The 24,058-nt window shown below is 42.2% G+C and overlaps 1 protein-coding gene and 1 long non-coding RNA gene across 6 annotated transcripts; one reads left to right on the top strand and one right to left on the bottom strand.

The window, feature by feature from the left end:
- The first annotated feature begins 6,908 nt into the window (after positions 1-6,908).
- Positions 6,909-18,583, top strand: CEP20 (centrosomal protein 20). Of its 2 annotated transcripts, XM_019710380.3 has the most exons (6): positions 6,909-7,015; positions 11,021-11,218; positions 12,098-12,182; positions 14,448-14,584; positions 16,835-16,945; positions 17,481-18,583. In XM_019710380.3, exons 1-5 carry the CDS (start codon positions 6,949-6,951, stop codon positions 16,909-16,911), a joined length of 564 nt encoding a protein of 187 aa, XP_019565939.3. In that variant the 5' UTR covers positions 6,909-6,948; the 3' UTR covers positions 16,912-16,945; positions 17,481-18,583. The 2 variants fall into 2 exon arrangements, with proteins under 2 accessions (XP_019565939.3, XP_088657359.1); XM_088801233.1 differs by having other exon boundaries at positions 16,835-18,583.
- Positions 14,426-23,979, bottom strand: LOC109433850 (uncharacterized). Of its 4 annotated transcripts, none has more exons than XR_016022545.1 (6): positions 23,844-23,979; positions 23,514-23,543; positions 22,239-22,421; positions 21,612-21,796; positions 18,588-18,834; positions 14,426-14,563 (listed from the first exon to the last, which is right to left on the bottom strand). It is a non-coding gene; the product is annotated as an uncharacterized LOC109433850 (long non-coding RNA). The 4 variants fall into 4 exon arrangements; XR_016022544.1 differs by having other exon boundaries at positions 18,588-18,854; XR_016022542.1 differs by lacking the exon at positions 21,612-21,796.
- Between the last annotated feature and the right edge of the window lie 79 nt (positions 23,980-24,058).

Genomic DNA, 24,058 nt, shown 5'->3' on the forward strand with positions numbered 1-24,058 from the left:
TAATAAAGATTAGAGTGAAGATAAACAAAATAGAGAATATAAAGGCAACAGAGAGCATCAACAAACCCAAAAGTTGGTTCATTTTTTGAAAAGATCAACAAGACTGATAAACTTTTAGCTAAGACTAACCAAAAAAAAAACAAGAGAGAAGACTCAAATCGCTAATGTCAGGAAGCAAAGTGTGGAAATTACTACCAACCTCACCAAAATAAAAAAGAAATACCCTAAACCATTGTATGACAGCAAATTAGATAGCCTAGATGACATGGAGAAATTCCTAGAAACACACAAACTGCCAAAACTAAGTCAAGAATAGAAAATGCAAATAGACCTCTATTAGTAAAAAAATTGAATTAGTAATAATGATTTTTAAAATTCCAATAAAGAAAAGCCCAGGACCAGATGGCTTCACTGCATTTAAAGAATTAATATCGATCCTTCTCAAACTTTTCCAAACATAGAAGAGACCATCATTACCCTGATACCACAGCCAGACAAAGACATCACAAAAGAAAACAACAGACCAACATCCCTTATGGATATAGATGCAAAAATTCTCAACAAAATACTAGCATATTGAATCCAGCACATATACACAGATCAAATAATTTTTATCCCAGAATGCAAAGGTGCTTCATTATTTTAAAAGTCAATCCATGTCATATACTGCATTAATAGAATAAAGGGGGGAAAAGACTACGTGAACATCTCGATGCAGAAAAAAAAAATCATCTGATGAAATCTAACACCCTTTCATGATAAAAATACTCAACAAATTGGACTAAGAGGGAGCTTTTTCAACATAAGGGGCATGTATTAAAAACCCACATGATATGCAATGATGAAAGATTTAAAGCTTTCCCCCTAAGATCAAGAACAAGACAAGGTCGTCTGCTTTTGTTACCTCTATTCGACGTTGTACTTGAATGTTATAAAATACAGGTTTTATTATTCTTCAGGTATGGTGTGGCCAACAGATCAGGAGATGACTGCCATTGAAAAGATAGTTTATTATACCTGCAGACCCCAAGAGAAGAGAGCATGCAACACCATGAGGGGAGGCTCACACAGGAAGCAGTGGGGGCAGTCAGGAGGCAGAGGGATAAGGGGGGGCTGTGGGTGAGAGCCTTTATTGGAATAATTTCAGCAGGCCCTGGGGCACCGGAGCTGTCCCTAGCTGCCTGGTACCTGGCCCTGAAAATGACAAGACACTGTTGAAAGAAATTTTAAAAGATCTAAAGAAATAGAGAGACATTTTGTATCTATAGATGTGTCCTGGGACAACTGGATATTTACATGCAAAAGAAGGAGGTTGGATATTGAACGCACATCATAGACAAAAATTAACTCAAAATGGATCAACAACCTCAATATAAACGTTAAGACTATAAAATACTTAGAAGAAAACCTAGAGGCAAATCTTCATGATCTTGGATTTGCAATGGTTTCTTAAAATTTGACACCAAAAGCCCAAGCAACAACAACAAAAATAGATAAGTTGGACTTCATCGAAATTAAAAACATTTCTGCAGCAAAGAACCCAATCCTGAAAATGAGAAGACCGCCCACAGAATGGAAGAAAATGTTTGCAAATCATATATTTGACACGATTCTAGTATCCAGTGTTGATTGAAAAACGATGTCAACCCAGTGTTTCATCACCAAAAACGATTTATTCGGAGAGGAAAAGGTTGCAACCCAGTTCGTGCATACTCTGGCCTGCATGCCAAGATGGAGGGGGATTTATAGAAGGGAAATAGGAAGTTAGAACCACAGAGCGTTATTATAAACACAGAGTTCCTCCTGTAGTGTTCTCCAGATTACGTACAACGCGAGAGTTTCCATAAGTCCAAACTCCTTCCATAGATACTCCCCACTGATTGTATTCGCTTAAAGTTCCAGTTACTCTTTATCACCAGAATACATAAAGAACTTTTACAAGTCAACCAAAAACAAACACACAAAAAGAAAGCAAAGAACTCAATTCAAAAATGGGCTAAGGACTTGAGTACACATTCCTCAAGAAGCGCATGAAATGGCTCGACATCGTAAGGCACTAGGAAAATGCAAATAAAGACGTATCCTGGTGATCACGTTGTAAGGTACATAAATGTAGAATCACTACGCTGTACACCGGAAACTAATATAGATTGTATGTCAACTATACTTGAACAAAACACACGCACACACACACAAACACACAAACCCACACACACACAAGATGAGATGTCACTTCACACATACTAGGATGACTGTAATAAAAAAAAAAGAAAGAAAAATAACAAGCATTGACAAGGACATGCAGAAATTGGGAACTTTATACATCACGGATAATAATATAAAATAGTGCAGCTCCTCAGAGAATCCTCATATGACCCAGCAATTCCATGCCTGGTTATATTATACATGAGAATTGACACAGCTGTTCAAACATTTGTATGCAAATATTCACAGCCGTATTATTCATAATAGTCCAAAAGATGAAATAACTCAAATGTCCATCAACTGATGACTGGCTAAATATTTAGTTTATACTATTCCATTGGAAATGGAATTTATTTATTCACTCATGGCATGCTACGTGCTACAACTTGCATGACCCTTGAAAACATGTGAAGTGAAAGAACCCAGACCTAAAAGGCCTCATATTGTATGAATCCATTTATACGAAATGTCCAGAAGAAGCTAATCCACAGAGACAGTGAGTAGATCAGTAATTGTCAGGATCCTGGTGGATGGAGGAAGGAGGCAATGGGGAGTGACTGCTTACTGGGTACAATTTTTTGGGGGGAGATGGAAATGCTCTGGAATTAGATAGTGCTGACGGTTGTACAACCTTGTGAATGTGCTAAAGCCTCTGAATTGAACACTTTAAGATGGTGATTTTTATGTTATGTGAATTTTACCTCAATAAAGTAAAAAAAAAAAAAAAGAAAGAAAGAAAAAAATGAATACAAGTATGACCCAATTCAGAAGAATGAAACACGAAGAGAGCTTTGCTAAGCATCTCGGGGAATTCTTCCTGGATGCCTGGGAGAGTTTCTGGGAATTATTCTTTTCTTCCTCTGACCATTATCATGTTTGAATGTGATACTGGGAACAGCTTCAGTCGTCTCACCAACCCTTAAAAAAATAGTGTCCATCTATGGAGGAGGGTAGAGGAGAGACACTTGCATGCAATTTTGCCCTGTGTTCTGAATTAAATGTTCCCCACTGAGTAGGTAGTTGAATTTCAGCCCGAATTCTTCTCGGCATGTGGTGGAGTTTTCCCAAGGAAGAAGATGATTTTTTGAAGTTGTCTGCCCTTTCTCTAATTTGCTTACGGTTAGTATATACTAAGTGACAGCCCTGGGGCAACCCATTAGAATATAAAGGAAAGGAGCCAGGACACAGGCATAAGCCAGCCTTTAAACCAGCCTCGCATCTGGATTTCCAGTTACAGTTAATATTCCATTTTCTTACCAATAAGACAGTTTGATTTGCATCCCCCAAACATCTAATCCATCAGGAGGATTTTTGTTTTGTTTTGTTCTGTTTTAGTGGAAGGAGAAAGGAATGGAGTGAAAGTAACTCAGAGAGATGGTTGCCAATCTGAGTGCTCCGGCTTTCTTTGAAAACACTGCCCAAGATCCATTTGTCTCCTGTAGCCCGTGTGTAGGAAAACAAATACTTAGTATTCCCTCTTTCTTTAAACCATTAGTGACATACTACACAATGTCTACTGGGCTGTGCTTTTTAAAATTTCTATCTATGCATCTTGCTGATAATTACATCTATGTCTATATTTATACGAGGTGTGACAATTAAGTTCGCAAACTTGCAGCAACGATCTTGCTAACCTTTTTTGAGATCAGAGGGATTATTCATTATGAATTTGTACCAACTGGACAGACAGTTAACCCAGTTTACTATTTGGCAGTGCTGAAAAGGCTGTGTGATAAAGTTAGACGACCTGAACTTTTCGGCAACAATTCATGGCTCTTGCATCACGACAATGCACCAGCTCACACGGCACTGTGTGAAGGAGTTTTTAGCCAGTAAACAAATACCTGTATTGGAACACCCTCCCTACTCACCTGATCTGGCCCCCAATGACTTCTTTCTTTACCTGAAGAGAAAGGAAATATCGAAAGGAAGACATTTTTATGACATTCAGGACATCAAGGGTAATACGATGACACCTCTGATGGCCATTCCAGAAAGAGTTCCAAAATTATTCTGAAGGATGGATTAGGCACTGTCGTTGGTGCATAGCTTCCCAAAGGGAGTACTTCGAAGGTGACCGTAGTGATATTCAGCAGTGAGGTATGTAGCACTTTTTCTAGGATGAATTTGCGAACTTCATTGTCCAACTTCATATGTTTAGAACACCCTCTTCTTTGGAATGACTGCATACTATTTCATTTATGGCTGTACTTTAATTTACTTAACCAGTCTCCCTACTGATATATTGGTATTTCCAGTAATTTTTTAAAAGTCAAGTTGATTGAAGTATACATGCAGAAAAGTTCACCCCTCTAAGTGTACAGCTCTATGAATTGGGGCAAACACGCAATCGTGTATTCAGAGCCTAGATGTAGAACCATTCCATCACTCCACAGATCTCCCTTGGGGAATTTCTGAGTCAGCCCCCTTCATTCATCCTCTGGCAACAGCTGATTTGCTTTCTGTCCCTGTACTTTGCCTTTTCCAAAATGTCATCAATGGAATCATACAGGAGAAAGCCTTTGAGTCTTGTTCCTTTCAATGCATTTGCAATTCATCCTTATTTTTGCGTGCATCAGTGGTTGGTTCCTTTATATTTCTGAGTGATATTCCATGATACAGATATACCACAGCTAGTTTACATCCATTCACCAGTCAGAAGACAATGGGTCATTTCCATTTGGGGCAATTATAAATAAATCTGCGATTATTGCACACAGCCTTTTTGTATGGACGTAAGTTTTTATTTGTCTTGGGTAAACACTTAGGAGTGGAATTGTATGGTAAGTGTATGTCTGACTTAAAAAGCAGTTGCCAAACTGATTTCCAAAGTGACTGTAGTACTTTGTGTTCCCATCAGCAATATACACACACTTGCCAGCATTTGGTATTCTCATTGTCAGTGGTTTTTCAGCCATTCTAGAAGGTAGATAGATTTTGTCTACTCTAAACAGTGCTACAGTGAATATTCTCATACACTTAGCCTTCATAATTAGGTGTGACTATATCTGTAAGATGCATTCTTAAAACTAGAATTGATGGATCAAAGGGTGTGAAAGGTTGATTACATATTACCAAACAGCCTTCTGAGAAGGTGGGGCCAATTACCCACCTACCCCTAGGTATGATAATGCCCGTTTCCTCACATCATCACCAACACAGTGCATTACCCAATTTCAGTACATGCGTTGAAATGATAGTTTACTTCAGAAGATTGCTGTGTAAGTGTCTACCTCATAGGGTTGTTGCGAGGACGTAAAGCAAAGCTTTTAGAACAGTGCCTGCCACACATAGTGGCAATAGCTGTTAGTTCTTGTATGATTACCAGTACTAATCAATCAATTACATTTTTTTTTTGCCTCTCTCTGAGTTCCTCTTCAGTACCTTCAAGAGTGTTTTTCTCTGAAGAGCTCAAACATTCCACCTATGGAATTTAGTTAATCCTTGTAAATCTCTTCAGATGCTTGCCAGGAATTCAGACACTGTGGGCTTTACAGAATAGGGAAGTGTGACAGGATAGGACTTTTCTAAGGTTACAGATCTGTGTACTACGAGATCAAAACTAATCTAGTTTGGAATGGGAAGGGTCACAGTGGCTTTCAAACTTCCTGACTGCTCTCCACTTTAAGAAATACACCAGGAACCGCGACACAGCTTTATACCCAAAACAGAAGTTTCAAAAAACAATACTTGTTTTCTATTTGCTCCATTCCATTTCATTGAAAATATGTTCATTGGGATCCCCTAAGAAATAAATTTCAAAAGCTTCTATTGGGTTAAGTGTAAAGGGCATTATTACAGGACCTGGATCACAGATGTTGGCCTTGTTGGCAATACAACTGGCATCATAAAACCTCACACTCAGTTTTGGGTACATTTGTCCCGTGGTCCTTTTTCTTCATTTCCTCTGTATGCTAGAGCTTATCCATTCATCAATTATTTTCACAAATAGCTCTTGGGCTCCTTCCGTGTACTGCCCAGTAGTTTAAAGTGTCAGTGGAAGAGAACAGGATAGACTTTGAAGAGCAAGAGGCCGGGATTCAAATCTGATCTCCACCATTTGCTGGTGCTCTTGGTTAAGTCTCTTCATCTTCAGTCATCCGTCTCAATTTTCCCCTCTGTAAAATGGGAGCAATACTAGAGACACCAAGGAGCTAGTGTGGGTAAAGCATTCAGCAGTGTCAGGTTCCCAGTAAGTATTAACACCGTGGTTCTCACGGGGTGATGCCCGGGCCAGCGGCATCAGTGTCACCTGGGAACTTGTCAAAAATGGCCATTCTCAGACCTCACCCCAGAAGTGTCTGAATCACAAACTTCAGAGGTGGGGCCCAGTAACCTGTTTTCGTAAGTCTTCCAGATGCTTCGGACGCATGCTCAAGTTTGAGAACCACAGGCTTAATGCATGGAAACTATTAACAATTAGTACTTGAAAGTGCAGGGGTGAGCAGTGGATAGACCAGGAAAGGCTTCGTGGGCTAAAGTGCCAGCAGCGCCCACAGGTTAAGGGCTCAGACCTGCCTCAGTCCCCACTCCCCCTCCCTCCTCCCTTAGCAGGGCCAGCCTGGAGCGCTGCTCGCTGATTGGGTTGGTTGGTGGTGGCGTCTCTCTGGACAGTAAACCGCAGGGGTGAGGGAGGGGTGAGGGGAAGGGGGGAGGGAAGGGGGAGGGGTGAGGGGAAGGGGGCGGAGGGAGCGGTGCGCCCATTGGCTGCAGACCACGCCGCGCAGCAGGGCGGGGCTGCGCATGCGCACAGCCGTGGCGCGCCCCTGGCGGCAGTTGAAAATGGCGACTGTCACCGAGCTGAAGGCTGGTGAGTGAGAGTGGGAGGCTTGCCGGTTCCACTGCGTCTGGCCTGCAGCCCGTGAAAAGGTTGGGACGAAAGGAGAGCACGCGGAATACGAGTCAGCCTTCCCGGGGGGGCCGCTCTGCGGCGTCAGGGCCCGCGGAGCTTCCGGGTGGCGGGGCTGCCACTGAGCCAAGGCCCCGAAGGAAGGGGGTGGCACAGGGGCAGTTTTTAAACCGCCTTTGAGTTGGAGGCGTCACAGGCGCTGCAGGTACCTGAGAGGTCTTCAGTCCTGCACCTTGGGTCAAGGGAGCATTTTTCGGGACCCCCACCTGGAGCCGAGGCCTTGGGCTGGACCTCGCGCTCGGGGCTGATGTTTCCACGACCCACGATCAGCAGTGGCGTCCGGCGCCTTCCTAAACCGTTGGCTTGGTTGTCGCACTGCATCCTTACAACCTGACAAGTAGGTCCCGGTTTCCCATCGGGAAAAACTGGAGGTAGAAAGCTGCCTGGCCCGGCCATTCTCCTGCCTTTTTCAGAAAAGTTTCCCCAACGTGTGAGTCCTTAAAGCTGATAACTTTGTACACCGCTGGTTTGGACGTAGATGTCCAGACAGATAGTAATAATCATTAGTGACCCGTGATGGAGCCTTAGGTGTCCGGCACTGCCCAGCCCCCTGCTGGTATCTCATTGATTCTATGTAACAACCCTACGCCCATTTCACAGATTAGGAAATTCAAGTGCCGAGACGTGACATAACTCGCCCAAAGTTATCCAGTCAGAAAGAGGCAGAGTGTGAGAGCTACATGTGCTGCCCCAGAGACAGCTCCAGTCTTAATGACTGAGTGACACTGCTCTGCCCCCGGATTACTGACTTGGGGCCTAAGTCAGTAATTCTTCGAGATTTGGCAGGGAGGGGTGGAGTCCCTTTGAGATGATTCAGTAACCATTGGTATGAGTGTGTATTTGTGGCACTGGGCTGGTGAGGAATCATAAACAAGGCATGCCTTTATCCCTAAGAACAGACGTCACATAAATCGTTGAATGCTCTTCCCAGGAAGCACATGTCAAACGTAGTATTACATGCAACGTCAGAGGACTTAGCTACTTAGGCGTGTAAGCCAGGTTAAGAACCTCTTTCTGAACAAGTTGTCATGATACAGCGTTTTAAGCATGATCATAAAGGGAAGGGCAGAATGATCTGGAACCCTAGAAGAACTGGGAATTAGGGGTGCCCTACACAGATGTAGGGAGCCCTTTATGGTTTTTCTGCATTTTCCAGTTACGAATGCGCTTTGTGTTCGAGAAACCCAATCAAAACGTGTTTGCCAGTCAATTATGTTTTCTGAGCTTTGACCTTTTTTTAAAGCTCTTTCACATTTTTCCACCCACTGGGTTCTGCCTCTGGGAGGTAAGAACTCATATTGGAGAAGGCAACCGAGGCATGAGTTGGTGACCAACCGCTGAGGTGGTGATGAAATATGCTACGTTTCCCAACCCCAGCTTCATTAATTCTCATTTCTCGGCTGAGTTTGAGTCTGTGCTGTGTGCAAACACAGAGTAATTGGGACAGGAGCCCTGCCAGTGGGAAAAAAATCTCTCCGTCTAATTTCCAAAGACGGAATTAGAAAACAGGGGTTTGGTTATAATCCCAAGAATACGATAAGGCCGTACCTTCCTTTTGTGGGCTCGACTGGGTGAGAGCTATACGTGCTTACATACCTGCAAAAAGTTTGAGGGCATGATTTAAAAATAAGGGGCAAAAAAGTTTAAAGTCTAGTCTAGATTGTATCTCTTTAATCATAAGACCCAGGTTTTTATTGTTTATAAAGCTTAAACAATATTTACGTTCCTGGGCTCCCTTTATGAATTTTCATTATTGTGGTGTACTTATTTGGTGCCTTTGACAGGGCTCAGTACAGTATTAAACTGTATTTATTACATCTAATAGTATACAGCACTGTATTATAATGCTCCTAGGTAGCGTTTATTGAGCTCTACCTATGTTCTAGGCACTGTGGGTGAGATGTGTTGATTCTCTGGAGTTGTTATTTAGCCATTAGGGACAATTTGAAAAAAGAAGGTTCCAGACCACTGCAAGGGGTGGTGCCAATTCAGCCCTACGACGTTACTATCCATACTAGTATTTATTGCTAAATCTCATTATCACAACTATTGATATTGGTAATAAAGACCCTTGCTCATCAAGAAGAAGTTACGTCAGGAGGGAGATCCAAGATGGCTGAGTAGATAAACACTGTGCCTACTTCCTTCCGTGAACAAATTAAAATTACAAGAAAATTATAGAACAAACAGCCAGGAGAACCATCTGAAGTCTGGCTGAACAGAAGTTGTATAACTAAGTATATAAGGAAGAAGCCGAGTCGAGAGAGGTAGGAGGGTCAGAGACGCGGTTGAGAACCGGGAAGGATATCTTGGCCTTGGAGGTTCCCCCCCCACAGAGGAGCTAGGGACCCTAGCCCCACACCGGCCTCCCCAGCCCAGAGTACTGGTGTCAGGAAGAGGAGCCTCCACAACATGTGGCTCTGAAAAACTGGGGATTCCAACCATCTGGGTGGGACAGAAGGCAGCGGGAAACCCAGGCGTCCTCACAAACGGCTCGTGCACAGACTCTCTCGCTCCCAGGCACTCACCTTGGGCTCCAGCGGAGGAACAGTAATTAGTGGGGTGTCAGAGACATACGTGGGGCAGACTGAGTTGTGTGGCTTCGCTATGAGGGCCGGAGGACAGTCGACATTTTCTCTGTGAGGAGATCTTCCTCCCGTGCAGCCGCTGGCCTGCTGGCGCCATCTTCCCTGTGTTGAGCCCGCCCCCTACGCTTACGGCCTAATCTGAATCTGATTGGTTAGGTGAGCTCCGCTGCTCCGCCCTGCTGACCCAGCTGGGACCCCACCCCACCCAACTCCCCCAAAGCCGGAGGCCCTTTCTCACCAGCTGCCAGCCCTGCTAGCATTGCACTCTCTCGGAAAACTATCAGAGTCCGACAAACCTCAGGTGGGGCTGACTGGCTTCAGACTGGCCTCCATGTGCTCTGAGACTTTTGCTGAGTAGTTCTAGGCTCAGCAATGGCACCAAACCAGAATTTACATTGACCTGGTGACCATAACTCTTCCTACTGTAGTGACTCCCTGAGACCATGTCTCATCCAACTTGCATACCACAGGAGGCCTTATCAGGGGCTGAACCTTATGGGAGCTGGCAGGTGGCAGCAGGCCTTGGGGTGTCCTGGCATTTTGTGGAAGTACAAATTGGTTGTTATACCGTCATCATGGTGATATAAGGGTAGAGCATTAGGAATATAGTAATATTGTAATAACTACGTATGGTGTCAGATGGATACTAGATTTGTCGGAGTGATAGATGGGAGGGGTTGGGGGTCAGGGTGTAAAAGGTGAAGGGAGTAAGAAGTACAAACTGATAGTTACAGAATAGTCATGGGGCTGTAAAGCACAGGGAATATAGTCAATAATACGGTAATAAGTATGTATAGTGCCAGGTGGCTATTAGACTAGTCAGGGGGGTCATTTCTTAAATTATGCAAATATCTAACCACTGTACACCTGAAATTAATATAAAATAATCTTGAATGTCGACAGTAATTGAAAAATTTTAAAAGGGGGGAAAAGGCGAAGGGGAATAAGAGGTTCAAATTTCCAGGTATAAAAAAAGTAAGTCGTGGGGATGTAACATACAGCATAGGGAATATATGCTGACTGTCGTTCTATGCCCCTTTTTTCCTCACTGAGGAATGTGTATCAGACTGTAACCTCTGACAGTGACGATGTTGGAAGGATAAACTTGAATTTGCTTAAATATATTAAAATAGTAAATCACTGCAACTTGGGAACTTTATTTTTGTTACAAGCATGGCTTGTGGTAGCTAATGTGATCATTCTGTAGATTGAAAGCTGCTGTTGGGCCATTTACCTTTTCAACATTTTACTTTAAAGTATGCCTGAGAACGACAAAACTTATTCTATAATTGAAGCCTTAATGTTTTATATTTAACAGTTTTAAAGGACACCTTGGAAAAAAGGGGAGTATTAGGGCATTTAAAAGCGAGGATTCGAGCTGAAGTTTTCAAAGCCCTAGATGATGAAAGTGAACCACGACCACCTTTGTCTCATGAAAACCTTCTCATCAATGAATTAATTCGGGAGTATTTAGAATTCAACAAATATAAGTATACAGCGTCTGTCCTCATATCAGGTAAGAGGTTATTGTTTGTCACCCGAGACAAAATCTGCTTCTTCCCTTCTTCCAATTCTAAGAAAATTTTTAGCCTAGAAATCTAATTTCATTATGAAACTGTCATCTCAGAGGCTGGAACATAATAATCTCATGGGCTCTATCCATAACTTGAACAAGTTCTCATGAGGCTTATAATATTGTAGGGGTGTGCTGGTTTTATTCTCTCCTGAACAGCACTCCATTGTATGGCTGTGTCGATTTATCTATTATCAGTTGATGGACATTTGAGTTGTTTCTGGTTTTTTCCATTTACGAATCAAGCTGCCAAAAGCATTCACGTAAAGTTTTTGTGCAAACATAAGTTTTAATTCCTCTTGGTAAAGAGCTAAGGGTGGGATTGCTGGGTTGTGTGTGGCAAGTGCATGCTTACTTGGTAGGAAACTGCTCAACTGTTATTCCTAAGTGGCTGTACCATTTTGCTGTCCCACCAGCAGAGTATAAGCATTCCAGTTGCTCCATCCTTGCCAACATTTCACTTTAAAGTTTACTTTTACAATTACTGCCACCAAATGGATATTGGTATTGTCATGTATTTAATTCACGGGCTCCTCAGAAACAGACTTCTGCAGTCTAGTATTGTAGTTTAAATCCAGAAACAGATTTTCCCAGCCAGAAATTATATTTTAAAAAGTGACTTGATGTTAAACCGTATTGTTAAACATTTAACAAATAGGTATTTGGAAAGTCATAAAATTGTAAGTTGGATCCGCTATCATCATTCTTCCAAAATCTGAAAAATGAGTATACCTGATAAGTGTGGTTTTTATCAAAATCATATTTGCGTTTTAGATTAATAAAATCATAAATCTGTTTTCATGATCTTTTTTCCCCCGTCAGAATCTGGTCAACCTGTAGTTCCCCTGGACAGACAATTTCTCATCCGTGAACTAAATGCATTTGAAGAATCGAAGGATAATACAATGTAAGAAGTTATTTTTAAGTTAACCTTTTAGATATTGTTGTATTAGAATCACAGCCGCATAGTGGTGGTTTTATTTCGCTTTAATCCAGCAGGTATTTATTTGGGTCTAGTGCATGTATAGCACGCCACCAGATCCCAGGTGTATAGTAATGAACGAGTCAGACGAGGCCTCTGCTCTCTGGGGCTAAAATTCCCCTGGTTTCGGAGGACTGAGCATCACTTCTTTTTAAGGGGCACTCAGCCTGAGGCTTCTTGATTCATCCTTTTTTTCTGCTGACGCATTTGTTCTATCAACTGTTTTCTTCCTCACATTTAACTTCTTCCTTCACTTCAATTTAGGGATGTACTCAGATCTGCCCTCTCCAAAAAAACCTATCAACTCCCAACCCCGAGGTACTGCTCCATCTCCTTACCACTGAACTTAGTGAAAACCAACCCTCTGCTTTTATGACCCCCTTTTGCTCTCCCTGTATCTTAAATTCTCCCCTCATCATTTATACAAAACTATGCTCTTAAAAAGAAAAGTAACCACTTTCTAGTAGTTTCTTAGTTCTTTTCCTGCCTTTGTGTTTCTTAAACTGTTTCCAGAGGATCCCCGAATGGTCAAAAAAACAAAAATTGTATATAGGTGCCTGGGAACATAACTCAAAGCAGTCTTCTCCTAGCAAGAAATACACACACAAACACACACACACACACAGTCTTCTCCTAGCAAGAAATACACACACACCACCACCACCACCACCGTGTTTCCCTGAAAATAAGACCTAGCCAGACAATCAGCTCTAATGCGTCTTTTGGAGTAAAAATTAACATAAGACCCGGTCTTTCACTATAAGAATAATATTATATAGAATAATATTATATAAGACCCGATCTTATATTAATTTTTAAGACTGGGTCTTGTATTAATTTTTGCTCCAAAAGACGTATTAGAGCTGACTGTACAGCTAGGTCTTATTTTCGGGGAAACATGGTACTAGTTCGTATCCAACTTCTTTATAGCTAACATTTATGTACCATTTAATATATATTAGGTACAGTTCTAAACACTGGACTTTTATTAGCTCATTTAGTCCATTTCCCTATGAGGTGTGGACTACATTTACCCTCATTTATAGGAAGAAACATTTATAAGACTGGGGCATTAAGAATCTTGCTGAGGTCAAGTGGCAAAGCCAGGGTTTGAACCCAGGCAGCGTGGCTCTTGGGACATAAGACCTTCCCTGGGCGAGGATTTATTAATCCGATAGTGTTTGCATACCTGTTGTATCTCAGTGTTAAGTGTCCTGGTGTGGAATTAACCCCTGGTCATTCACAAAAGGTGAAAGCATTCACACAAGACTGTAAAGTAGGAGAATGAAGAAAGCGTCTGAGAGTGGACAGCTGCTGAGACAGAGAGGAAGAGAAAGAAATACTGGCAGACGCCTTTGCCAGGCTAGTCTGATAGGGATGGCTGCACTAACTTCAGCTTAGCTTTTTCTTATATAGGAAAGCGGGAGTTTGGCAGGCAGGTTTGGGGACTGACATCCTTCCTGGGGTCTGGTCTGTTTAAAGATGATGTTATGTCCGGACTCCAGACTTGGCCTCAGCCCTCGAGGCCTGAGACTTTAATGCATCACCAGTAAAAACTGACAGAAGTTGTAAATTGGATTCCAGTGTCCGGGCACCTGAGGATTAAGAAGAAATTGCTCTTTCCCAGGTTAGGATGTTGTTAATTAACGAGGTATGGATTTACTTGAGAAAGGGAACAGAGTTCTTCAGTTGATCAGTGAGGGGAGAAACAAAGTGAAAACAGATGCATGTCAGGATGGAGCTAACTGCAAACAAACGAATTCTAGTTCCAGGTGGCTGGATAACAAGCAATGTGGTGAGTCACACTGCAAACTGGCTAAGTTTAACTGCGTTATTGGTTCCCTGAATTTCACCCTTACATGAGGTGCTGGGAAATTTTATACTTGACTTAGGCGTTTAAAAGCTGAATTCATGTGCATTGATTGAAATTATATTTCAATTTAGATGAGGTTTAAGTTGTTAACATGTTTTCTCTGGATTTTAAAATTGTCTTTAGAATTAAATGGTGCGCTTAAATTTTAAAAAGCATGACCAGTTTGCTTTTTGGATAAAACCATGCAACATTTGTTTTTTTAAGTCTAGTGAATTACTTGGCTATTTTGGGGTCAGAGGCTACCTTTTAAAAAGTAGATGTTTTAAGCTTTTCCTGTTTATGCAAATTTAATTGATTTTGGTTTTCTTTTGCCATAGACCTCTTTTATATGGGATTTTAGCTCATTTCTTGCATGGAACTAACGATGGCATCCAAAATACATTTCTGAAAGGATCTTCACTTCAGCCTCCAATGTCAAAACTGGGTGGACAGCCTAGTGGAAGAAAGCAAACGGGTATGAGTTTACTGAGATTTGTCAGCTAGCTGTCAGCAAGTATATTTTCTTCCTATATATTTTTATCTGTCGAGTCGTTTTTCCTGAGCTTTTGAGTCATACTGTAAGTCCAGTTTATATCTAATATAGTTTTAGCCTGTGTAACTTATCCAAAAAACAAAATGCTTTTTGGAAAGAGAATTTTGGGGGGAGGCGGGTGGATGACTGGACAAAATTTTTAGATGGCATTTCTATACAGAAGTGTTGAAAAACCTGATTTTTATATAAATTTGTACTTTCTGGAGTAGCGTAGTCCTTAGCCTACTAAATAAATGATGGGGTTTTTTTTCTTGTTTTTTTTTCAAATCAAGTAATCTTTTTCTTTTCCCTCAAAGACTGAAAAAATGCAAGATTACTGAATACAGATAGAGAAGTCACAGGTTTATGTATACTTGACATTTTCAGGATACCTTTTGTGGTAGGGTGGTAGGTCTCTACAAATATAAAAACCTTAGGAGACTAGCGCATATTTCTTTCAGAATGCGTACTCTTGCAGGGAGATTTCAGTTTTGATTACATCAGCAATAGGCCCTTGCTTTGATCATCTGAACTGAATGGTTTAGAGCTCAGTGTGTCCAGCTGTGGGAGAGAGTTGATCTCTCTCTTTAAGTAATACAGTCAGGTAGGGCTCAGGCAGCTGCTAGAGCAATATTGATTATGTTAAATATTTACTGTATTTTTTTTTTTTAATTTTATTGGGGAATATTGGGGAAGTGTGTTTCTCCAGGGCCCATCAGCTCCAAGCTGTTGTCCTTCAATCTAGTTGCAAAGTGTGCAGCTCAGCTCCAAGTCCAGTTGCCATTTTCAATCTTAGTTACAGGGGGCACAGTCCATCATCCCATGGAGGGAATTGAACTGGCAACCTTGTTGAGAGATCGCGCTCTAACCAACTGAGCCATCCGGCTGCCCCTGCTGTATCTCTTAAGATCTGAAAACTAAATATGAATGAAGCAGGGTAACCTTTTGGAGGTTATTTCTGACTTCGCAAGGAGTTATCCTTCTATAGAGCTTAGAATTCTGAGCTGGATGGAACACTAGAAATCATTCCCAGCGACTTTACAGTTGAGCAAACCAAGACTAAAAGGTTAAGTGACTCATCGAAAGCTGTAGTTGCTCGTTTTTAGCAGCATCAGCACCTTTGATTGCCATTTCTGTACACTTTTCCATTTAAAGATTATGGGGTTTCCCTAGTTCCCTTTTCAGGGATTGGGTAAGTTTTCTGATTTTAGTAGGAAGATGTAAACAGTGTGTTTGCTTCTTGCCACAAGAGGGTGCTGCGGGGTGGCATTTCTATTTGAAGAAAGGTAGCGTTTCTTTTGTTGTTTTGTTTTGCTGTTTTTGATTGAAGAGCTTTGGCTTCCATCAAAATGCTAATGGAACACCCTGTCCTTCCTTGCAAATTATGAATTACATAAAAGAAGTTTGTAGGTACTTACCGCTGGGTTTACCCCAGAGGGTACTCTATTCACTTAAAAAAAAATTTGTTTTTTGAATAATTAGAGTGAGTCTAGTACTAAATATTTGTCTTCAGTAGTGTTTAAAAAGAAGAGAAAGACCCTGGAATGGGCAGAAAGGGAGGAATGGGAGACGGTACGGGAGGTGGCATGTTCTAGTTTCTAGAATTGTGCTTTACCATTACTAATGGGAACTGTGAGAGGAAGCTTCAAGACACTGCTCCTCACCTGTAACTTCAGAGAAGTCAGTTGAAGGAAACGATTTACTGGTTTCAGTTGACAACATACAATGGTTTACTGCTGTCATTGTCCGTGCCTACAGATAATTTATTTTGTATTTTTGAATAAAAAGACATTTGTACATTCCTGATGACGTAAGTGCAAGAGCCATGTACCAATGTACTGTTTTCAACTTAAATCACTGAGGCATTTTTACTACTGTTCTGTTAAAATTAGGATTTTAGTGCTTGCCATCACCTGGTGAGACGTGAAGAAGCAGCCTTTCTGTGGAGAGTAAGAATAATTGTGTACAAAGTAGAAAAATATCCAATTATGTGCCAACCTTTGTGTAATAAAAATTTGTTTAAAAAAAATAAAATAAAAAATAAAAAGTAGTGAGTTTTTTCCATTGTCCTAAGCCATCTAGAGAACTCACACAATATTAAATTTGTAACCTCCTGAAATATATGTAGCTATGTCTGGCTACTGCCTATTTTAACTTGGGGTAAGTATTGATATTCGTTTCTGTTAATTTCAGATAACCACCCAAGAAAGGAGAAGGGGAAAAATGCTAATATTAAAGATCTTCCTATTTCTCAAGCTGTGAAGAGATGACATTTCCACTTGGGGCATCTTTTATCTTAAAATTGTATGTATTACATAACTTATATATGTTCCCACTGTTACCAAAATGCATCACCAATATTTGTACTTTGTAGAAATATGAGTTTCTGAAAAACATTTAGTCCCTCATGTTTTACTGCATTTGTGAATAAAAGCTAACTCTTATTTAGCTTATTGGATTTGACTTGAAAGAAAATACTGTTTGTAGTAAGTATTTTAAAGATCCTTAAACTTTTGAGAAATGGAAGGGTTTTTAGTACCCTGTACATTCTTTAAAAAAAAAAAATCACTTCTTCATGTCCATATGTTCTGCTCTTTAATGTGGCACAATAATTAATTTTCTTCAGGCTGGAATTAGGTGGTTTGCAGGAAAATTCATTCTTGTTTTTAAATAATATAAAAGAACACCGAAGCCAAAAAAAGATATAATTTCTATAAAGTTTGATTTTTTTTGATTAGCTATTTTTCATATAACTATTTATAATTAGATTTAAATATCTGAATTACTATCTGAAGTTGAACTTTTAAACTAGGTAACAATGTACTTTTTCTTTCCTTAGACCATTTTGGCTTCTACTGGAAGATTTAATTAAAAGGTAGAGGGGGAACCACTTCTTTTAATTTTGCTGTAAGTGAAACAAAGAGTTTATTTTATTACATGAAGAATGTGGAATCAGCATGAAGAGACAGGCTTTAGGAGAAATACCAGAAAGTACCTTGTAAAAGATGGCATTGTTTAACTTCCATGTGCCCTGCACTTGTGCAAGACGGGCTGTGAAAGGACCAATCTCTACTTATTTGGGCTCTGAAAGTCTTACTCAATGACAATTTTTATTCTTGGGATGGACAAACAGTAAGAGCTCTTCTAGTGCTATCTCTAAAATGCTTCTTTGATATGTACTAAGACGTTTGTATGACGTGGCGTCTCTAAACTGATGTCCCTGAAAACTGACTATGACAGTGGACAGTGACTGACTGGCAAAAGCCGTGAGGTATATTCAGAACCAAACTGCATGGGTGCCTGTGCCATGACAATGAGCTCAAACGTTTTCCACAGGGAAAGTGATAAGGGCTGTAATGGGCAAAAGCACCATTCTCTTCAGGGTATTGATTCTGTGCTACTTTTGGAAATTATTGAAACTTTTGATTTTGTCTCTGATGCGACTCAGTGTTTAGTCCATACAGATTAACCAATAATTTTTACCTGAATACAGAAAATTATTGAAGAAATCCCTCTAAACCATACTTTATAAGTAGGCTTTTGAGAGGCCAAAAGGACATATATAGAGACAGAAGTTTTTATAAGGGCTCATTTCCATTTTTAAAAAATGAAATCTGTAGTATCTGATTATAATTATGAATTCTATTGTATATGGGAATATAAATATCTAAATTCTTCTGAGAGGACTTGGTTTATATCCAAAGATGTTGGCAGTGGACGCTAAGTTTACCTCAGGAATTGCAATCATGCAGAACTAGATTAAGAAAAAAATCCCAGAGTTTAGCACTCTGGACACTGATATAAAATCATCAAAATAGAAGTGAAACAGAATTGTCCCATGTCCAGACCATTTTGTGTGCATTATTCTGTAACTTGTTTGTACCTGGGCAACTTTTATACTTTTGATGTATATTCAATTAAAAAACCCAAACATTAAGCGACTCACCTTTGTGTAAAGGCTGTTCGTATGAATGTTCTGTCATCAAAGATGGACACCAGACCCAGAAGAATGATGAGGGGTGGCTCTCCAGGGCTTCTGGCGGGGTCTTCAGTAGCCTCGTTGTTGGAGAGTACAGAGGAAGATGGAGGAAGGGGAATGTTTCCTGATGTATGTGCACTTGGCATCAGCCCTTTCCCCCTGGAACAATCACTCTTCATGCAGTGCCAATGGTGGGGGCTGGTGGTATCATTCTCTGGGGGAAAGTATCATAATCTATGGGGCCACATGTGGTTCAAAAAGCATGTTTAGTATTACATTTCTACATTTGGAAAAGAGCAAAACACATATTTTCAAAATACTGCAATTTTTATGATTATCTACAAAGAAGGATCTTGGGGTGAGAAAATCTGCTCTGGAAATTTCTATACTCAGGATTTTTGGACAGTGTCAATTAATTTGTAATCCAGTAGTTTAAAAAGGTGCATGGGCTGAGACATTAAAAAAAAAAAAAAAAAAACTCAAAGAAAAGACAAATGGAAAGAAAAGACAAATATAAATACAGAGGACCCGTCAAAGTATTTCCATAAAGTTACAAACGAAATTAGTACATCATTATTGGTGGTTTTCACGGGGTTGTTGGGAGAAGTTATCTTCCAGAAATGCAAGAGAAGTTTTAGGAGAAAACTTGGATTGACACACACACACAAAAACAGGATGGGAATTGGAACTGAAGAGGGATTTAGGAAAAGCGGAAATTTAAAACTTGGGTGATCTAAAAACTCATAGCAGGAACAGAGGTGGCTTTTGAAGATGATAAATTTGAGCTTGGTATATATGTTTGCATAGAATAAACTAATAGCTTTATAATTATGTGCAAGAACACATTTGTATACGATTCACATGCCTGTATGATTATGTAAAATCTGATGTATTCTTTCAACCTAAAGCCAAGTGTACACAAAGGATTAACATTTGTGAGAATATACCTTTAAAGGCATTTAGGACAATCTTCCCAGCCCTTGGTATTTGATTTTCGTAATAACTTCTGCAAAGATTGTGTGGTCGTCATCAATTTTTTAAAAAATGAAAGAGAGATAAAACTACCTTTTTTAAAAACACAGGCCTTATTTTTTAGAGCAGTTTTAGGTTCACAGCAAAAAGGAGAGGCAAATACAGAGATTTCCCATATCTGCCCTGTTTCTCCCCCACACAAGCACAGCCTTCCCCCATTGTCAGCATTCCCCACCAGAGTGGGACATTTGTCACAACAGATGAACCTACACTGACACGTCATTATCACCCAAAGCCCACTCTGGGTGTTGCACATTCTATGGGTTTGAACAAATGTATAATGACATGTATCCACAATTATGGCGTCAAACGGAGTAATTTCACTGCCCTAAAAATCTCTTTGTTCTTCCAATTCATCCCTCCCGCCAATCCCTGGCAACCACTGATCTTTTTACTGTCTCCATAGTTTTACCTATTCAAGAATGTCATTTACTTGGAATCATACAGTGTGCAGCCTTTTCACACTGGTTTCTTTCACTTAGTCATATGCATTTAAGTTTCCTCCATGTCTTTTCATGGCTTGATAACTCATTTATTTTTAGTGCCAAATAATATTCCATCATCTGAATGTACTGCAGTTTATTTATCCATTCACATTCTGAAGGACGTCTTGGTTGCTTCCAATTTTGGGCAATTACGAATAAAGGTGCTATAAACATCTGTGTGCAGGTTTTAGTATGGACAGAAGTTTTCATCTCATTTAGGTATATCCTAGGGAGCTCGAGTTGCTGGATGATATGGTAAGGCCACGCTTAGTTTTGTAAGAAACTGTAAAACTACTTTTATTGAGAATTTTAGGACCCTTCTTTATAGAGGTTGAGTTACCAAGAGGTGGAGTTCCCAAGACAGAGTTGGAAATCGGTGGTGAAGGAAAGAGCATTGCAGGTTACTGTACAACACAGCCTTGGACCGGAGAAGCACGGGGGCCATCAGGAGTGAGACAGAAGTGCTTTTGTGCAAGAGAGCAGGAGCTGAGTGTTTCTCGTGGTCAGGAGTGGTGCCCCTTTGTTCACAAGGAGGCAGAGTCCTGTGCAAATAAATCTTGGGCTGCATGGCTTGAGTGCTGATATACTTTGAAATAATTAAATTGTGAAGCACATGCAAGAATAAACCATGTTTGGACCCAATCTTTGATAATATTAAAAACTAGAGGGAATCACGCTTTGGGGCTTTTTGAAGCCAGTAGCAAACACAAAGCTATTTGATTTAAAAAAAAAAAAAAAAAAAAGCAAAACTCCAAGAGAGAAATTTCCCCTCTGTCATCTTGTTTCCTGAGTTCATGGAAACTCCCATTAACATGGCACTTCACAGAAAAGACATGCCAAGGAAACTTATTGACAGTGCTCAATCAAAGTAACTTTCCCTCAATCTTAAAATAACTGGCTTTTTGAGCCATGGGAAATAAAATGAGGCATCTGATTTAATTACAACAATGTACTTTTGAAGATTCAAACATCTGAGCTGCAATGGACAGTTACTGAATGACTGTTAGGTGCACACACTGTCCCTGAGTACTTCTAGAATATACGAGCAAGGTATGAAACGCTTCCTATAAGGCCTTCACATGCCACATTTAACAAGCCAGTAGGGAGTTGAGGCAAAGATTCTGACCATCTGTGCTTTTCCTTGAGAAAAGGCTCAGAAAGGTTCGCTGACAATCCTGAAGCTGCCCCCCTGCTGCTCAGCTGATCATGAGTTAAAAACCTCAGACTCCCCACCCCCCCCACAGGCGGGGTTGAATTCCTGCCCCATCACTAACTGGCTGTGCTACCCTGGCTGGTTAATTTAACTCACCAAACCTGGTTTCTCAACAGCAACATGGGGAAAAAAATTTTTAAGTACCCACTGGATAGGGTTGTTGTAAGGATGAGATGAGCTAATGCAGTAAAATTCAATGCATGGTCACCAACTTCTTTAGAGAATCAAACGCAACCCCTTTGAAAGGGCCATTGTTAATACCTCTGATAGAAATGCCACCTCTTCCTCTGAGGCCAGCAAGTTGGCTTCTGACAGCCTGCTGTGGGTTCTCTCCCATGATGGGAAGATGGTGATCAGCTTGAGTTTCCCCCCTTCCATTCTTCTCTGCTCCACAGCATTTCTGTGCTAACGCTGGGACAATTTCCACTCCTTTTACAGTCTAGACACTAAAAGGCACGTGGGGAAGAGGCCCATTCATCATTTCTGAAGAACTTGACCCTTAACTTCCCCAGCCAGTTAAATACTGTCCCTTCTTGACTTTCTGATGTAGGCCCTTTGAGGGCCAGGGGGTTGGGCTTGGGTGTTGTCAGGAGTGAAGAACAGGTGAGCTTGATGTTGGAAGGATGAGGAAGGGACCTGGAGGGTCTGAGATGCAGAGCTCTGGAGGGGACTGGGCAGGACAGGCTTTCACTCACTGTTATGTCCCCAAGGCCTGGTGCAACTACTTGGTTTCATGTTTGTGGGGAATAATAGCTAACAGGAAGCAAGGGGATACATGCATTTTACATGGGTCATCTCAAAGACTGTTTACAATCAGCCATGAATAACTGATGTCCTCCCCATTTTGCAGGTAGGGAAACCGAGGCACAGAGTGTTCAAGTTACTTACCGATGGTCACAGCTATGAGTAGAAACTGGCACTGGCAAATTCAAACTCAGTCATCTAACCTCAGAGACCTGGTCTTGGCCACAAGGCCGGCTCTCCTGAGCATATTTCCGTTTAGAATCCTGGCGGGTGGGCTCCGTTCCCAGTGAGAGCTGGGGCAGTCCTCTGGGACCTCATTTTTCTCACCTGCAAAACGGACGTATTAATAAAGACCCCACCATCACCTGCCTGGCTACCTGGGGGAGGGTTTGTGGAATAATATGGGGCGTGTGGCAAGGGTCTTCCAACTCCTTTAACCCTCTCCCCAATCCCTGTGGCTGTAAGTAGCTGAGACCCACGTGGGGCTGGGGCTCTGCGCCAAGCAGTGGGGTCCCGTTCCGACCCCACTCTCCTTGCGCAGCTGCCGGTCACGAGAGAGCTTGGGTATTTTGGAGGGTGAAAACCAGATGAGCTTGATGTCAGAAGGATGGGGAAGAGACCAAGAGGGTCTTCGATGCAGTGTTCTCATCTGCGGGCCCCTCCCGCGCTCCTTGCCGCGCCGAGGACCGCTCGACACCATATTTAGTCAGGGGGAGCGGGCAGCCCCGGGCTGGTATGCGGCGCTGGGAATTCCGCTGGAAGGAGCCCGCGCCTGCCCTTTTTGGGTTGTCTCCCGCCCGCCCGCCCGCCGCACCCGGGGAGGGAGGACCGGCCGGCCGGGAACCTCGGAGCCCATGCCGGGAGGGGAGCGGGGCGCCCCGGCTGCCCGCGGGTCTCCGGCCTGGCGCGGGGCCAGCCCACCGCCTCGGCTTCCTTTTATGGCCTGTGTGCGTGTGTGTGACAGAGGGGAGAGAGACGGGGAGAAGACGGAGAGCCAGGCAGAGAGCGAGCGAGAGAGACTGGAGCCAGAGACACAGAGACCAGAGAGCTTGAGACATACGGGAGAGACACAGAGGCCAGAGACAGAGCGAGACATAAGAGAGAGACAGTCAGAGAGGGAGAGACAGCAATGGACAGAATGACAGATAAAAGGCAGGACAAGACAGAGAAACGGTGATGGAGAAACAGTGCCAAACATACAGGAGACAGAAAGACGCACCTGGGGATAAGGGAGTGGCACGAAGAGGGAGAGAGACAGGGAGTCAAATTTAGGCAACTTCTTCATTAGCAAGAATTTCTTGGGGCAGGGGAACTTGCAAGGGCGGGTGGCACCCGCATTCTCCTTAGATTCTGACACGCACCTTGCAAATTCCAGAACATAATTATCAGCTCAGAGACCAGAGAAGGGAAACGACTTACCTGCGGTCACACAGCCAGCGACTGGCACACCTGAAATCACAAGAGCAGATTTTTGGTTTTGCTTGTGGGTGTAGGTGGGGATGGCAAGTTGGGAAAAATAAAAACTTCCCCGCCCCGCACAATTCCCAGCAGTCGGGGTCCCCTGCCTTGCACTTTGCAAAGTTCAAAAAATCCCCTTTCCTACCCTTCATGCAATGCGGCCGGACCCCTTTCCAGACCGCGCGAGGTGAATCAAGTGCCCCCTACAGTTCCTCCCGGGGCGGTGGTGGGTGGAAGCGGTGAAAGCCCTTGTGGCCTGAACAGACTCAGGGAAGCAATTCTCAAGCATACCCCATAGACGCTGGCCGCTCAAGTCTTTTCTCTAGGGACCCGGAGTCTCGGTGACTGTCCCGGAGCCAAGGGTGAGACAGAACCACGCTTCTGCAGGGAGCACCCTTGCCGGGAGCCTCTGCGTCGGCCCCGGCGCGCTCGCCCCAGGTGCGGCCAAGGGCCTGGAGCAAAGCTCCGCCTCTCCGGCCCTGCAGAGGGCGCTGCAAAGGGAGCAG

The sequence above is a fragment of the Rhinolophus sinicus genome, chromosome 10 (assembly GCF_057876585.1).
Source record: "Rhinolophus sinicus isolate RSI-liver-muscle chromosome 10, RSI-T2T, whole genome shotgun sequence".
NCBI lineage: Eukaryota > Metazoa > Chordata > Mammalia > Chiroptera > Rhinolophidae > Rhinolophus > Rhinolophus sinicus.